The sequence below is a fragment of the Colletotrichum spaethianum genome (assembly GCF_022836535.1).
Source record: "Colletotrichum spaethianum MAFF 239500 DNA, contig28, whole genome shotgun sequence".
NCBI lineage: Eukaryota > Fungi > Ascomycota > Sordariomycetes > Glomerellales > Glomerellaceae > Colletotrichum > Colletotrichum spaethianum.
Window position 1 is genome coordinate 124,946 of NW_026054798.1, and position 16,291 is coordinate 141,236.

The 16,291-nt window shown below is 55.2% G+C and overlaps 4 protein-coding genes across 4 annotated transcripts; 3 read left to right on the forward strand and 1 right to left on the reverse strand.

Annotated features, from left to right (window-relative positions):
* Positions 1-738: 738 nt before the first annotated feature.
* On the forward strand, positions 739-3,638 carry ColSpa_09373 (UBP9-binding protein bun107; the record flags this gene model as incomplete). The annotated part of the gene is made up of 5 exons (XM_049275585.1): positions 739-834; positions 903-1,616; positions 1,697-2,290; positions 2,340-2,583; positions 2,656-3,638. The coding sequence occupies 5 exons, from the start codon at positions 739-741 to the stop codon at positions 3,636-3,638; spliced, it is 2,631 nt and encodes an 876-aa protein (XP_049131542.1).
* Positions 3,639-4,766: 1,128 nt separating this feature from the next.
* ColSpa_09374 (putative epoxide hydrolase) lies at positions 4,767-6,513 on the forward strand (the record flags this gene model as incomplete). The annotated part of the gene is made up of 3 exons (XM_049275586.1): positions 4,767-4,832; positions 4,890-4,954; positions 5,091-6,513. The coding sequence occupies 3 exons, from the start codon at positions 4,767-4,769 to the stop codon at positions 6,511-6,513; spliced, it is 1,554 nt and encodes a 517-aa protein (XP_049131543.1).
* A 574-nt stretch (positions 6,514-7,087) lies between these two features.
* ColSpa_09375 (toxin zeta) lies at positions 7,088-10,641 on the reverse strand (the record flags this gene model as incomplete). Its single annotated transcript, XM_049275587.1, has 3 exons — positions 7,088-8,070; positions 8,124-10,500; positions 10,567-10,641. The coding sequence occupies 3 exons, from the start codon at positions 10,639-10,641 to the stop codon at positions 7,088-7,090; spliced, it is 3,435 nt and encodes a 1,144-aa protein (XP_049131544.1).
* Positions 10,642-11,160: 519 nt separating this feature from the next.
* ColSpa_09376 (putative 3-hydroxybutyryl-CoA dehydrogenase) lies at positions 11,161-12,241 on the forward strand (the record flags this gene model as incomplete). Its single annotated transcript, XM_049275588.1, has 3 exons — positions 11,161-11,295; positions 11,358-11,457; positions 11,511-12,241. The coding sequence occupies 3 exons, from the start codon at positions 11,161-11,163 to the stop codon at positions 12,239-12,241; spliced, it is 966 nt and encodes a 321-aa protein (XP_049131545.1).
* Positions 12,242-16,291: the final 4,050 nt, after the last annotated feature.

Consider the following 16,291-nt stretch of genomic DNA (forward strand, 5'->3'; position numbering starts at 1 on the left):
CTGTTTTGTTTTTCGGATGGGGTAGGGGGGACATTGCCAGCGCCGTCATATCATGAGATTCTTTTTTGCGGTGGCCTAGGATGTAGATGGCCGCATCCGCGAATAGAATGATTTTTGAGGCACCAAAACGTGCCATCTTCTATTGTTGAAAGCCTCGGACCGAGAGCCGCGGCAGACCCAGGATTTGTATATACTTGACTGGCGTACAATACAAATGTACATTGAAGGGACTGAAGTACAAGGGTCCTGTCTCATAGATGCAGCTCAGTGTCATTGCGTGCTGTAGCGCCAACATCATCCACACGCCAAACTCATGAAGAAGCAGCTATGTCCTGTTCAAGCCCCAAGTCCCCAGGTGTTTCCTGCGCGAGGTTTGTAATCAACGTGAGGCGCAAGACCGCCGAATTGTGAGGTAGGCCGCTTATTCGGCCGGTTGTGCCCATGAGCTCTTCAGAAGCTACCCGTTCTGAGGTACCGTGAGAGCTGCAGGTACGTACCTCGGCATGAAGGCCCTTCACACAGAATGGGGAACAGATGGGAACGTGGACTTTTGGAATTCGGAGAACTCCCGCCCCCGCTTTTCCCTCTTCATAGGTTGGACAGCCACCAGTTGCCGACCCGCTGTTCCGCCATTACGTAGCACCCGGGCACCTTTGGTCTGGAACCTTTAGACCACCGTCCTCCCGAGCTTCCTCTCCCGTCAGATCGTTTCGACAGATATGATCGCTCTGTGACAACATGGGCGCCAGCGATTCGAAGCTTGTCTTCAAGAAAGGCATATTTCGGCTTTCTGAAGAACGACACATCCCTGCCGATGACCCCTACTGGACTTCTGTAAGCTGGCCTCTTTGTGGCTCGCCCTTATCCTCGATTACCGGACACTGACCTGGCTATGTGTACAGTTCTGGGAACTTCCCGAATCGTCAGAGGATATCTTCAGCCTCTTCGCCCCCGCCGACATTCGTCGTACGAGAGACAAAGCCCTCGAGAACCTAGAAACCCTGATACTCGCATTAACATCTCGGCTGTTTATCTTGCGCCACCACCCATCCTTTCCCGATCCCGAATTCGCTCCCGAACGAGATGCTCTCAACTGCATCCGCGTCCTAACACGCATCCTGCCCTTCGTCTACGAGGCGGACAACCTTCAATCATGGGAGGAAACTTTCTTCTGGGGTGCGCGAAGGAAGAGGACGAGACAATCGGCTATCGCCAACGAGGTGCTATTTGATGGGGCCCAGGATGGCCAGCGGCCGCCCAAGAACGTTACCGAAGACTTCGAAGATGCCAAACCCCTCGCCGAGGAGCTTATCGACACCTTGGTCGATCTGCTGTTCTTTTCCGACCTCACTCTGCCCAGGCAGCCCCCTGGACGGCCGAAAGTCACCTATGCCATTTGGCAGAGCGGTGTTGGATGCAACACATCAGTGGCTACGACAAAGGAATACGAGAGCAATCGAAGCGAGATACTCCGTCTGCTGCTGACCATGACGAGTCAAAGCATGTATATGTCGCCGAACACGCTTCCGCAAAAGGGAGTTCGAGCCCTGACGCACATCTGCACATGTCCCGACAAACAGGTTGTGTTGTCGGTTTTGTGCTCGTTGCTGAATACTGTATGTGGACTACCGTCTTTTCGCCAACTCCCCAGTGCACTGTTGCCTCTCAGTTCCGAGTATGATACTGACAACAGTAGACCCTGAAGTACAACCCTGCCACTTGGCGTGTACCGTACAATACCTTGGTTTTCAAGGACGAGAAACAGATTCTAGTAACATACACTCTACAGCTTCTGCTGGTATTTCTCCTATACCCAATTCCCGAGCAGAACGGCACCACTTCGAAGAACTACTACCGTCACTTCCTCGGGAGACTACATCGGCCCCAGGACTTCCAGTTCATTGTTGACGGCATGACGCGGATCCTCAACCAGCCGCTGCAGGAAAAGAGCTCGTATATCCCTAGTGGACAGACAACATCAAAGTTTGCTCCCGAAATCATTATGCTATTTTGGGAGATCACCCAATGCAACAAGAGGTTTAGGTCTTTCATTATCGACACTGAGCGGGTCCACGACTTCCTCGTCCTCACTCTGTTCTACGCCTTGGAGTACAAGAATGATGTATCCAAGCAAGGTGTCGTGAGAATGTGTGCCTTCTTACTTCAGACGCTGAGCGTCGAAGCGAACTTTGGCGCCAACCTGAACCGGGTTTTTGAAGGGCAAGACAGTCTGCCTATGACTATCAGGATACCTGGCTTCAGTGGAACATATGCCGATTTCCTGATTCATGTAAGGAAGCCCAGAGAATTGCACATAAGATCCAGCTGACACCGAACAGTCCATCTACAGTCTCATCACCACAAGCCAAGGTAGGCTCAACGCCATTTACCCGGCTCTTCTGGCCGTGATCAACAACATTGCGCCCTACCTTGAAGGCCTGAGCTCTGCATCTGCGTTGAAGCTCATGCAATTGTTCACGTCCATGTCTTCACCCTCTTTTCTACTCGCCAATGATAGCAACCACGACTTGCTTAGGTCATTGTTGGAGTCGATCAACTCCATTGTTGAACACCAATACCAAAGTAAGAACCAAACCGCCTACACTCCACCCCCTTTGACCGAACGAAACGAACGGTATGCTGACGTTATTACAGGAAACCCAGAATTGATATATGCGATTCTGCGCAATAAAAAACGCATCGAAGCGTTACGGACATTTACACTTGAGAGCGGCCAGGAGGAGATTGAAAGACGAAACCGTCGCCGCAAGGAATCCGCTGCCCATGGCGATGGGCTCGAACCCAGTTCGGTGAGAAGCTCGGTTGAGAGCATCCGCAGTCCAACGACATCACACCCTCGGCCGCCTACGTTGAGTGATGTCCCGGAGGAAGATGGCACTTTTGCCATTGGGGACGACGAGGACGATAGCGACGATGACGATCACCGTCCAACCCCAGCGCAATCAACGACGAGTGAGAATCCGTCCATTGCGTCGTCGCAAGCATCAGTTGTAGAGGATGCGGTACCAACACAGCTGCGAGGCATGTCGGAGAAGGCCAGAGGCAAGATGCCTGTTGGCATGAGCAACTTCTCCAGGCAGAACAGTACCACGAGCCTGGGCGGATACTCCACTAGTGGGCAGTCTCAGTCCGGCGCCTTTGAGCCAACGGCTCATTGGATCGAAAGCTGGCTTCCAGAGCTTCCTCTTCACACCATTCTCACTGTAATTCAGCAAGTGTCGGCTCTCTTGCCCAGGCAAGCACTCGCTGGGGAGTTCGCAACCCGAGAGACACTTATGAAGATTCAAGAGATTAAACTTGTGGGTATAGACCCGACGCCGCCACGGGTGCACTCCTTCGAGTGGTCACAGTTGTCTCTAGGCTGGTATGAGTCTCTCCTGTGGGGCTTTGTGTTCACCAGCGAACTCCAGATTTCCAAGGGTACGGTCGGGATTTGGAACGGTACGGCGATCAAGTTGTTCCGCGTCCAGGAAACTGCACCGCAGGGGCCAAGCTTGGCATCACCGAGAGGAGCCGTTGACGCTGTGGGAAGCAACATCGTGTCTCGAATCGGTGCGATGAACTTGCGTGGAGGTCCAGGAGGTGCGCCTCCAGCTGTACCTCAGCGCCCTGGATGAAGCAGCGGTGGGTCTGACCAGAAGTATGCCAGATTCTGTTCCGTCCTTGTCTGATGGTGTCCGTTGTGAGGTTACACCAGAGAGACGGACGGACGAGAAGATTACTCAACAACAGGTAACGATTGCACGCGAGAAGCAGGGATGCTGAAGACGGCTGGGAAGGCATTGCCGAAACAGCTGGGGGCATTCTAGAGAATTACGGGTATGGGCAGAGAAGCAGGAAGTCACTGACATTTTGGGGATGAGTCGGCTTCGACCATGAATGAGAAGGGCGGCGTTCGATTGGGAACCATGTACAGACTACAGGGCTGGCGTCGATCAGCTGTGGCAAGGGGCATTGATCAAGCCTTGGTAGGCAGTAGGGAGTCATAATCAAGTCAATAGATGGTGTTTCTACTCAGACGAGACCAGGAGAGCACAGCAGACAGCAAGCGAAGATGCTCACGTACCTTGGACTAAGTAGCCAAGCTGCCAACCGATGGTCAATTCAAAAGGTGTGGCTTGACGTGGCGAGTGCACCATCACAGCCAGCTAGCAAGGGGTAGAACGCAACCAGAGCCAATGATTGTCTTGTCTTGGGCGCTTCTCCCACAATCGCGTCCAAGACTGGCCATGGATGCGACTCTGTGCCTGACACTTCCAGCAAAAAGCGGTGATCATTTCCGAACTCGCCGGGATATTCGTACGCACCGCCACAGCTCGCTCGACGTGTAACCGGCCTAGACCGCTCCTCCTTTCCGTCGTGGGCCATTCAGAAGCCATCGTCGCAGGCAGGGGGGCAAGCCACAATGCCACACCACACCGTTTACTTTGCGCCAAACGGGCACGACATGGGAGCGGCCAGTACGCAAGACGGTGGACGGGGCATTTATGGATTCCCCGGGCGATAGCGACGAGACGACGCAGGACGTTGTATCTGGGGTGAGGTTGTACTTAATAGTTTGGTTCGCTTAGCTGTGGTGATTTGCTTTCCCTGTCGTGTTTTTGCCGTTCTCCATCATTTCCATGCTCCGGAAACTCCATTTTCAAAATCGCGTTTGTTTACTTGCGGTACTGCCGCTGAGTATTGCGTGAGAAACTCCTTCAGATCGTTGTTGGCTGTCGATCGTGTGTGCATTATTAGCGACCATGGCCAAACCTTTAGAGTCCAGCGCTATTCTTTCGGGAGATGAGATTAAGCCTTACCGCATCCACGTGAGCGCCCTCGGAGAAACGAGAGGTGAGATCGTTAGCTAACACAACAGGTTAAAGGTCTCTAGGAAGTATCTCGATCTCACGAAACAGAAGTTGGAGCTCACAAGACTGCCGCATGAGACGTCAGAGCCCAAGTCCCGGGATTGGTGGGAACCAAAGACGCAGATTGAACCGCTCATCGATTTCTGGTGAGTCAAGCGGTGGTGATGTTGATCCGAGGAGCGTGTCGCTGATCCGCGGCGCATCTAGGCTTGAAAGGTATGACTGGCGAGAGCAAGAGGCTGCTTTCAACGATCAACTACCTCAGTTCCGCACAGCCGTGACCGTGCCGGGGTCAGACGCTTCTGTCCGGCTTCACCTTGTCCATGTCAGATCGCCTCACGCCCATGCCATCCCGCTTCTCTTGACCCCTCCTTTCCCCTTTTCAAACCTCTCACTCGGACACCTCATCCGGCCGCTCACGGAGCCCGAGGACCCGAAAGAGCAACAGCCCTTTCACGTGGTGATTCCCTCTCTGCCCGGCCTCGGCTTCAGCGATGCGCTGCCCAGCAACACTTCCGTCATCTCGGCGACGGCGGAGATTCTCAACATCGTCATGTCGCGGCTCTCGTACACGTACTACCTGGTCTCCAACACGTCGTCCGCGTCTTCGAGCCCGGCCGGAATCGACTGGAAACTCACAAACCACTTGGCGATCCACTACCCTGGCAGTTGTCTAGGTGCTCACTTCATCAACCCATCGCTGACGGCGCCGACCTTGAAGGAGGCGCCTCTCGAGTGGGTGAAGTGGACCATTGCCAAGCTCTTCCGTGCACCGATCCTCGGCTACCAAAGCGAAGACGTTCGATCCCTGGGCCAGGCGGAGCTCACTCCGAAGCAATCTGCAAATCTCTCATTACCCGGCCCTGCGTCCATCATCGAGCCAAACACGCCGTCCTACGCCCTGTGCGATTCCCCCGTGGGATTGCTCGCCCTCGTCCTCAAAGTCATCCGTGTCCTTGGCGTCAAGAAGGAGTTCTCTCAGGCCGAGATCATCACCTTCACCCAAACCGCGTGGCTGCCCGGACCAGAAGCCGCGATGCGACTCTGGGCGCATTGCCTGACACACCAGGAGAAGCCTGTGTCGAAACCGGCAAAGAAGCCAAACGTGGCGATTACCGTATTCTCGGCGGACGTCAGAAACGTGCAGAACGCCGACATCGAAGCCCAAAACACGCTGCCTCACGCAGCACCAATCTCTCATGTGTGCCCTGCGTGGGCCAACGTCTCGTACAACGCGGTACACGTGCGCCGCGTACAAGGTAGCCCGGGACTGGTTGCCTGGGACCACCCCGAGCTCGTCGGCGAGGGAGTCAGGGGCCTGGCGAGGAGGCTCCTCTCCCTCGACGACAGACTGAAGAGCCCCGAGCGGCCGAGCACGGCGCCGCTGCAAGGGGTCGTCGTCCCGCCGAGCTCCACGCCAAGCGCCGATCCAGGGCTGCATCCGCAGTCTCCGCGGACGATGCCTTCCACCCCGCAGGGCGAGGCGACTTGGCGGCTCGAGAGGATCCGCGAGACCTCGGAGACTCCGAAGAAGAGCCAGCAAGAAGAGCAAGGCGGGCGCGCGCCCGATCCCGACTTTGAGGGAGCGAGCCCGGATACCATTGTGGTTACGCCCCCGCTGAACGAGGGCTTGCGGTAGTCCGTCACGGCGGCTAGCGTAGTTTTTTTTCTTTTGTGTCATGATACCAAGGATCCGTTTCGACACTCTGAGGATGATATACATGAGGATATGGTAGGCATGGATGGGAATTTTGTAGGAAGCGAAGCGGCTAGTGTTATTCCTATGTACTACATATTATGCAAAAACTTCCCACTCTTGGACGTCATTGTCCTAGTTTCTACATGATGAGTTGTCAGACCGTGTCAATGTCTCATGTGCGCGACGTTAAATAGCAGAGGTAAGTTGCTTGGACGTTGTGAAGCATTGCAGCCTTGGCGGCGCCATTCGCAGATTATAGTTGGGAATGACAAGCCTGCAACTTCACTAGGCAACTGAGAGTACACAATTGACTTTTACCGTGTTTTAAACCAGACCAAGTCAAGCTGGAAGCAATTTGTACTCAAGAGAGCCTGCCGAAACAAACCTGTTTCGGTGTTGGACACAGTGCTTAACGAGAAAGCATTGGTATTATCGACGAGATATCCTCTTAGGCTATGCATTCCGGAACCATCCAAACCTCATTATAACCCTAACGCCCGAAGCCTGTCCTCATTCACTCTTCATCACTGCTATCCATGACGAACCCTCCCCTCGTGCGCTGCCGTGATCGTGCTGCGGGCACCGGGGCGTCATCCTCGTCATTTTCCGAGTCGGCGTTCGTCTCCTTTGGCCCTTCGACCCCTTTTTCGAGAGAGGGCTCTTCAGGAGACAGCCGCCTCCGTTTTCTCGTACCCTTTTCCTGCGAGGAAGACGGGCTCGATGTCAAAGGCGTTCGGTTGTCGCCATCCTGCTCAACCTCGCTCCCGGCATCCATGTCCACATCAGCGCTCCCCTGGGTCGACTGGGTGGCCTTCGTCAAGTCAAGCAGATCATCGTCATTGTCGTCGAGCGCAACCGCAGATAGTCTCTTGGTAGGCTCCGACAGCGTCACCTTCTCCACGACGCGAGCCATGCGCAAGCGCTGAGCCTCCTCCCGAAGGAAGAACTCGCGGTCATACTCCTCATCCGTGTCGTCATCACTGGCATGAACGTATGCCTGGCTCTTGATTTTCCTCGCCTTTTCTCTCTCGCGTTCTCTACGCTTCTTGGCTCTTTCTTCCAAGTCGGAATCGTTCGGCTCCTCTTCTTCTTCGCTCCCCTTTCTGCGACGCCTGCGCTTTGTCTTTTTGGATGCAGGCTCGTCAATGGCTTTGTGGACGGTAGGTCCCAAGGGGTCAAAGAGGAAGCCATCGTCAACGTCGCCATCCTCGTCGTCATCATACTCGGCTCGCTTTCGGGCAACTTTCTTGCGCCGGAGCTGATCGTCAGCAGCACGACCATCCTCGAAAACGGGCGGGTCGAATTCGGCTTTGTTGATGAAGTCCAGGCTCTCATGCAGGTCCTCTGCAGTCACTCGTGCAGGTAGAATCCACAAGGACTGCGAGGTCTCCTCAATAGTTGGAGCAAGACGTTCGAAACCCACGAGCTTCATGAGGAGGCGTAGGTGGGAGTTCTTGAACACGGCGGTTCTACGAGTATCACTGTCTGGTCGTACAGCTTGGCAAGATTAGCTTGTTGAACCGATACGATAGGTACAAATGTGAACTTACTGAATGGAGGGGGAAGGTTAGCCGTCTCGTCAGCTGGTGCATCTTCGGCAGTTGTCTCGGTGCGCTCCACAGACGGTATAACTTCGTTTGCTGCTGCCCAAGCCCGCCGCTCGCTCTCAACAGACTCGAGCATGGACTTGACCCAAGCTATGTGATCCGCCTGATTCTTGTCAAGGAGTGCTCCGACGACAATAGCGATTTGTCGATCGCGCTCTTCGGTATGCTTGAACTCAAGTTCTGCCGCGGGCCGGGCATGTGATGTCGAAATAGTCTGTTTCTCGTAGCCGTACTCCAAGTAGAAGGCGGTGTTGTTCATCTTGGAGAACAGCAACTCGATTACGAGCTCGGGTCGTTGCTCAATCTTGCGCATGCATTTCCTGAGGATTTGCTTGGAGAGTTCTTCCCACTCCTTGTACATCGTTGAGCTCTTGTCCAGAGGCTCCGGCCCCTTGATCATGTTGTAAAAGAGGTGCACGATGTCAACCCGGAATAGCATCACACTCATTTCCTGCTTAAAAGCAACACGGTAGAAGTAACGGTGAGCGCGTTTAAGCTGAGAGTCGTCAAGATCCCGGTAGAACTTGGTAAAGGCGACAAAGGTGTCGACAACTCCCTGGGGCGTGAAGCGTGATGTAAACCGGTGGAAGTCGAACTTGCGCTCCTTGGAAACCCTCTCGGCGTTGGCCTCGTCGTTTGCAGAATCATCGTTTTCTTCGTCGAGGGTATCTACACCCGCGGTGTCTTGAGCAGCCTTTTTCTTCCGTCGAGTCCGCTTGCGAGATCGGACTTGCATGTCGACGTTTTGTTTCGAATACGCTTCCAGGATCCGCAGGAAGTGGTGCGTCAGCTCCGTGGCGCTGTCGAGATATTCGAAGCCCTGCTCTTTGTATTGCCTGACGACGTTGGCGATCAAATCGTGTGTAGAATCTTCGTAGAAAAGACGGCTCAAGGTGTTTTCCGCAATCTCCTCGTCGTCCTCGTTACCGGACTCCGTCATCTCTTGAACAGTGAGCAAAATCTGAGTAAAGCAACGCATTGCAGCCGTCAAGGTGGGCCAGTCCTTTTGTTCCCAAGAATCGTGCATCGTCTTCGTGAGAGTGACAAACATTGGCTGGTTCAAAACGCCAGCCACGAGGTTGAAGCTGCTGACCTCCTCCGCTGTGCCAGGCTTCTTGGACTCTCGTCTATACTTTCTACGAATTCGTTCTGCTTCCAAGAACCAGGCGACGAGGTACATGAACTGTCTCCGATGGTAAGACAGGACGTGCGACGCTTCTCGATCCAGAGATTTGCGGACATGCTCGAACAGAGGGTTGAAGCCCGCATCGAGAAAGTCTTCGACAAAAGTTCGGAGCTGATCATTGGCTCTTGCGTTGAGCTTAACTGGAGCGCCAAGGTCCTTGGATTCCAGTTCCTCCTTCCTCGCCCTGCGTGGTGGCTTGAAGGTCTTGGATTCGTCGAGCTTTTTCTGTCGTGTGGCACTGTCTGCGAGCGCATCCTGGCCGGTGATGGTCGACACCTTTCCATCGTCACGCTGCATCCACACCATGGTACCAAATCGGTTATGGCGCGTTGGGCCCTTGCGGTTGTACGCATTACGCATCGCAGTCTCTTTGCTCATCATGGATGATAGCTCTTGGGCCTTTGTCTTGTTCAACTGCCGTTCATCCATGAAAAGCTTCTTGATGTCGACCTGCTTAACGAGGTGGTATATTACTTCCATGACAAGCACGTCTTCGGTGCGGAAGTCTTCACCCATATTCGATGCGATCATCAGCAACACCGCAAAGATGTCCTGGAAAGAGAATGCGTCGATCGTCGTGGAGCGGGATATCTGCGTCTCGTCGCCGTCGTATTGCACACCCGGGGGAGGGGTGATCATGGCTATGTTGCGAAGGAAAAAGAGCACGAGCTTGATGATGCCTTGGTCACGAGGACTTCGGTCGCCAATCGGCATGGCCATCGATGGCAAGGCGGCCCGAACCGCCGTGTTGAGAATCTGAGCACCGTCAAAGTTGATGATGGCCCGCTTGTAGCCCACTTGCGCAAGCTCGAGAACAGGTATGTGGCGGTGATGGTTGACCGTCATTCGCTCGGCGTCTCGCTCCATGGGCCAAGTAAGAGGCACCATAATCTCGAAACACGCGAGGGCGACGCGAGCCTTGAACTTGTTGTTTGTATCGTTTTCGGGCCAGCTGGCGAGGATCTGGAGGAGGTCGCCTTCGACCAGGTTGGCGTCCGAGATGCATCGCGCAACGTCCATGCGGTTCGTTTTTTCGTCGTAGAAGCGAATCCATTTCTTCAAATCGCGGAGGACCTCGAGGGCGTCGTCACCGAGCTTGTATCGGCCATCGTCGTCGGCACTTGTGCCACCAAGCTATTTCCCGGGTTAGAAGCCAAACGAGAGGAGGTGCAGAGTGGTGCCGAGGCCGCCAATACATACCGCGGATACGAGACTGTTGATGTGCGCGCGAACTTCTGGATGGACAATGTCCGTTGTCCCGTCCGGCATCTCCATTTTTTCTGGCTTGGGAGGGCTCAAGATGATGACAGAATGCAATTGAACTGCAGCGTTGTCTCCATCTACACACCACACCCAGAAGTGGCAGAAAATACTTGGAGGGGACGAGGGCCGGGTCAAGCAGGCGACGCGTTCGACGCGGACAAGCGCGTCAACGGAGCGCTACCTTAATTGACGACCCGCTCTTTGTGGCTTTGATAAGATACGTCCCGCGATCTCTGATAAGATAAAGGAGAGTGTGGCTGGTGCGTAAACGACCGCGGCTAACCTCGGCATGGGCTTCATCACGGCCTTGGACCAGGAACGACATCTGTCCACGTACATCCGCTCTGTAGCTCACTCAATCCTTCAAAACAAACATTCCGACGCTTTTGTGTCTTTAATGCTTTACTGATACGCTCAATTGTGCCTTTGCGAAACATCAGCCGTTTGCGGGATCACGCCGAAAAAGCCCATCAGGCATCGTCGATACCTCACTAATCCCTGTACTGTGACGTCTTGCCTTCCTCAACAGCCATGGCGACCGCAATTGCTCGCGTTCGGGCGGTAGCCAAGCTCCCCGGACAGTTTCGTGCCTTCAGCTCGACTCCCATCGCGGCTTCCGCAACTGGAGGAGTAAAGCGATTGGGTGTCATCGGTGCTGGGCAGATGGTGAGAGAGCCTGGAATTCGCATGTGAAAGTCCATCATCAAATAATTAACCGGTCAAACTAGGGACTCGGCATCGCTCTTGTGGCGGCCCAGAGAGCACAAGTCCCAGTGACGTTGGTTGATGCCAACAAGGCGGCCCTCGACAAGGGACTGTCGTTTGCTGGTGAGTTTACGGAAGTAGCTCGAGCTTGTCACCGGTGACTGACGACTCGACAGAGAAGCTTCTTGCAAAGGATGTATCCAAGTCCCGGATCACTCAGGAACAGGCCGACCAGGCCCGCTCACTCCTCTCTCCGGCTACTTCCCTTGATGAGCTATCGGATGTGGACTTTGTGATTGAGGCCGTTCCCGAGATCCCCAACCTCAAGTTCGAGATCTTTGCCAAACTTGCCGAGGTCTGCCCCAAGCATGCCATTTTGGCCACCAACACATCATCCATCTCCATCACCCGGATTGCGGCCTCGACGACCAAGGACCCTACAGACACCTCTGCCAGCTCCCGCGTCGTCTCAACCCACTTCATGAACCCGGTCCCCGTCCAGAAGGGCGTCGAGATCATCAGCGGCCTGCAGACCAGCCAGGAGACGCTCGACAAGGCCATTGCTTTCTGCAAGGCCATGGGCAAGGTCACCTCCGTCTCGGCGGACTCGCCCGGGTTCCTCGCCAACCGCATCCTCATGCCTTACATCAACGAGGCCGTCATCTGCTTGGAGACCGGCGTCGGCGACAAGGAGTCCATCGACGCCATCATGAAGAACGGCACAAACGTGCCAATGGGCCCGCTGCAGCTCGCCGACTTCATCGGCCTCGACACGTGTCTCGCCATCATGAAGGTCCTCTACGAAGAGACTGGCGACTCCAAGTACCGACCCAGCGTGCTGCTGCGCAAGATGGTCGATGCCGGCTGGCTGGGCAAGAAGAGCGGGAAGGGCTTCTACGATTATTGAGACATGAGCTAGGGAGTAATTCGGATGGAAAGAAAGTGTGTTTGAGTACCGCAGTAGGGACTTGAGTGCTGCTAGGGTAGATTGTGTCAACAGAATGGGAAACAATCCAAGCCTTGCGGAGGCCGCCTGCTAGCATTCCCCGTCAACGTTTCTGTGTTTTCCAGTGGGTATCTGGTGATGTTCACTGTAGAGTAAAGGAAATGAGTCTTTATGGGCTCGACTCCATAATAACCCAAAGCGAGGTTGCCTATACCACATACTGTCTCGGTAGACTAGAAGGCCATGGAAAACATAAATTGTAGGCGAGATATCACAACCGGGATTCGGACAACTGTATTTCGGTTGTGTCTTTCGACAATGAAAAAGATCCTCGTGGTCTCATCTAACCATCTAGTTCGCCATCCTGTTTGTTTTGACAGGTCAGATGCCACGAGACAGCCCCAAACAAAAATACCGACTCCATAGGCCCTCGAGGGGTCGGTGGCCCGGCACTGGGTTCCAGAGCCTCTCTGTTACCAAACAACTTCACAATCCGGACAAGGCAACTTACATCAGGCCAAGATTGGTTAAAGCGTACATTGCCCAAGATGACATGCCACGCCATCGACAGAACCTGCGGGTCAACCGCCTCACAACCATGAGTAAGTCATACCCTCTCTGATGTAACCGTACGGTCTCGAAGAGCTCCACTGCGAGAAACAAATCAGAAGCAGCTGGATATGGTTCGGTTATCATCAGAAGCTTCAGCCGGTATATTCGCTTACCCGACCACCCCGTGAAGCTTGAAGAGAGGTCAACCAAAAATCAGGCTGAGATGCTCCAGCTTACAACTCGCTTCTGTCTGGCCCCCCGCCACAATAACAGGGCTCAGCTTCCCGTCACGGCCACAATTAGAGTGGGATACAACATGAACTCCGCCGTCCTCTCTTCACGACCGGGGGGCATGTTGAACAGCCGAGGCCTTGGAGACAATTACAAGTATATTTCACAGAGGCATCCAGCTTTCACGTCTGACTGGATACCGACGGGAAGCGGTCTATGGGTTCTTAGGGGTCCCTTCGTACAAGTTCTCAGGCTCCTCTTGGGGGTTTCCCCCAGAACCCCCTCGGTGAGGCACTTCAGGGGTTCGTTCGGCGTCACCGAACCAAAAATTGAGGCACACCGTCCATTGGACAACATGGAGCTGGCCCGGCTTAGCGAGCACGACTGCGCGCCGGGGGGGTTCAAGAAGGGAACATGAATTACACCAACCGGTTGTGGAAGGAAAGTTCTCTGCCTAAATGCCAGAGCCGATCGGCTCAGTTAGACTCAGAGTATGTCTTCTCCTCGACGTGGTCCATAGAGTTCGACGGTTTGAGATGCAAGATTGACTTCAGGGAGATGAACTCTCCACCTCGTGCCGCGCGCAGCCTTCAACGACGTGGCAGGGAGGGAAAGGGGGTAAGAGTCTGGTAGACGAGCTGTCGCCACTGCGAGAGATCAAGTGCCGGGCAAAGCTAATGCCGCTCGATGGCTAGACCACCGAGGGCGTTGTCACGGGGAATCGTTCGACAATTGCCGGGCCTAATCAATGAGCTTCCACGCCTGCCACAGGGGGAATACGACGTTGGGCAGAGCGGTGCTCCTGCTAGCGTCTCGGAGTTGGATGGCCAGGAGCTTCAGAGTGGCAATGCTGAATGCTCGTTTGGCGTAGATTTTGACGCGGGACAAGTGATGCCGTCATACCCAAAGGATTCATCCGAAAAAACCGCTCTGGGCTGGTCTCTTCATCTCAAGCGAGACGACGGTCCATCACTGACGCACGCACGGTTTGTTTTTGACACCTTCACCCATTGGACGAATGATAATGGTCACGATCACGAGTCTCAGACCAGAGCGACGGTCTCAGCATCCCAACGGGGCAACTTTTCACCTCGGGAAAACTGGTGGCGAGATTCTTCTAGGAGTGTTACCCGTGGTCTGCCTCGAGCATGGTCTCGGGTGCTTCCTACGGAGCGACCGCCGGATCGACGAAGCCCGCCTACCCGTCTGTCTGGTGGCACCCCACGGGAGGCCGGGTGGTTGCGCCCCAAGGGAATCACAGAGCACAAGTCCAGCACACGGGATCCCTTTAGCGCTGGAGGCCAATATATCGGACACTTGGGGCGCGGGAACCGAAACGGCGACGAGTCTTCGGCACTCAGCCGGAATGTGCATAGCCCACGGGGGAAACATGGAGCCCGAACCGATGCTTGCCGGGCGGGTGGCTCCAGGACGGAGCAATTATCCAGGCCGGGAGAGGCGAAACCTACCAAAGGACCGGAAGTGGATGGAACCGACTGCTAGATGCCTCCCCGGGGCTACGTGCCGTGTTGTCAGGAGACGGACGGGCTCCCACGAGTAACCGGATCCTACCCTCCCCGAAAGGAGAGAGGCCGCAGCTCCCCAATGTGATCACATCCAGCCATACAGCCCGTCCCATCCATCCAGCCATCCAACCCGCGCAGCGTCATCGAGGAGATCAACCGGCGGCTCGTCGATCTCAACCCCGCCCCAGGAGGCCACCCGCCCGCCCGCCAGCGATCGTTTGCCACCAAACATGTTGCGGGCCTGATAAACGCCAATATGCCTGAATGTAGGCCGCGCGATGCTTCCTGTTTGGGTATACCATGATGTGAAACAGGGCGTGCGGGGACGCGTGGGCTGGCTGAAGCGACCAAACAGAAGCGAGTGCTCCAGATGCGCGGGACACGTGTATGTCTGCAACGACGGGGAGGGAGAGCGGAAGGGAGGACCTTCCTGCCCAGGCGCGGCGAGAAACAACGGCATATCCAACGGCTGGGGGGCCCAGCGGGCAGCGGTGGGCGTTTGGCGCAGGTTAATGACGAGCCGTCCGGCTCCGACAGGCAAAGGAGGGCGAGTCGGGAAAGCGAGTTCGGATTCCCAACGTTGGAGCTCGGCCGTCCAGCGAAACCTCTGGTTCGACCTCGAGTCGGCCAGGGCTGTGCTACCGACTGCGGCTGCGAGCGAAGGGGCCCGCCGAGGCGAAGTTGAAAGCTGTCAAGTAGCTCGCTACCGATGTGCTGCAAACGTCGCGGCCAGACGCTCGGGACTGCCCACCCTTGACGGCGCGCCTGGATGAGAGAAGTCATGAATAATGCATTGGCCTATACGGGCTTCTCGGTCTGAACAGCTCAGGCCAGAGTGCCTCAGCTAAGGCCATCTGGAAAGTGTAAAAGGGCGCACGGGGCGGCACTTGCGCCTCGAGGACCAAGTAGTCAAACTCACTGTACGTTGCTACCTGCAGGTGATGCGGGCCCCAACAACAGACGAAAGATTGTGCAGCTTGCCGCGGATCCCGAAGGTGGTGCGAGATGATGGGAGGAGTACCCTCACAAAACGAGGAACACAAGGCACGTGGCTCCCCTCTCGATCGCCGCCACGGTTGACGGCCGTCCTGCGCAGCAGACGGGGATGGGCAGGTCGCTAAGAACAGGACTGGGCTGAGATGGAGCCAAAGAGGATGTAAAATTAGCCCACTGATGCTATTTCGAACATTGGCATAGCCTGGCACGGCATAGCATGGCAGGGCCGGCGAGCAAGGATGGAGGAGTGGGCTGTAGCTGAAGAGATGCGAGTGCCACAGCAGGAAGATGGGACGAAGTGCACAAAAAAAAAACGGGATGGGAGGAGAGTTCGCAACGATGTGATGGACGAATGGGGGTTAGGTTCTGGTTTGGGATGGGCGGGAATGCCGTCGCGCCATGGCGCGGGTGTGGTAAAACAGGAACGGCAGACATCTTTCAGACGTCAATCGTCTCAAGTCAGCCCCGACAACCCGGCAGCACGCAAAAGGCTGAATGACTAAGACGGCAATGTGACGTTGGGCCCAAGTGCGGGCAAGTGGCAGCCGGGTGGTGGGTGCATCATGCAACGAGCTGCACATGGCAGAATAAGGTAATGTGTGTCAATGCCGCGGCGTGCCAAGCTTAGCCATATAAGCGCTGTTAAGTGTGTGATATAAGGCGATTTCGAGCGCGCGCTTTCCCATGTAGTGATTCTCGCCCTTGG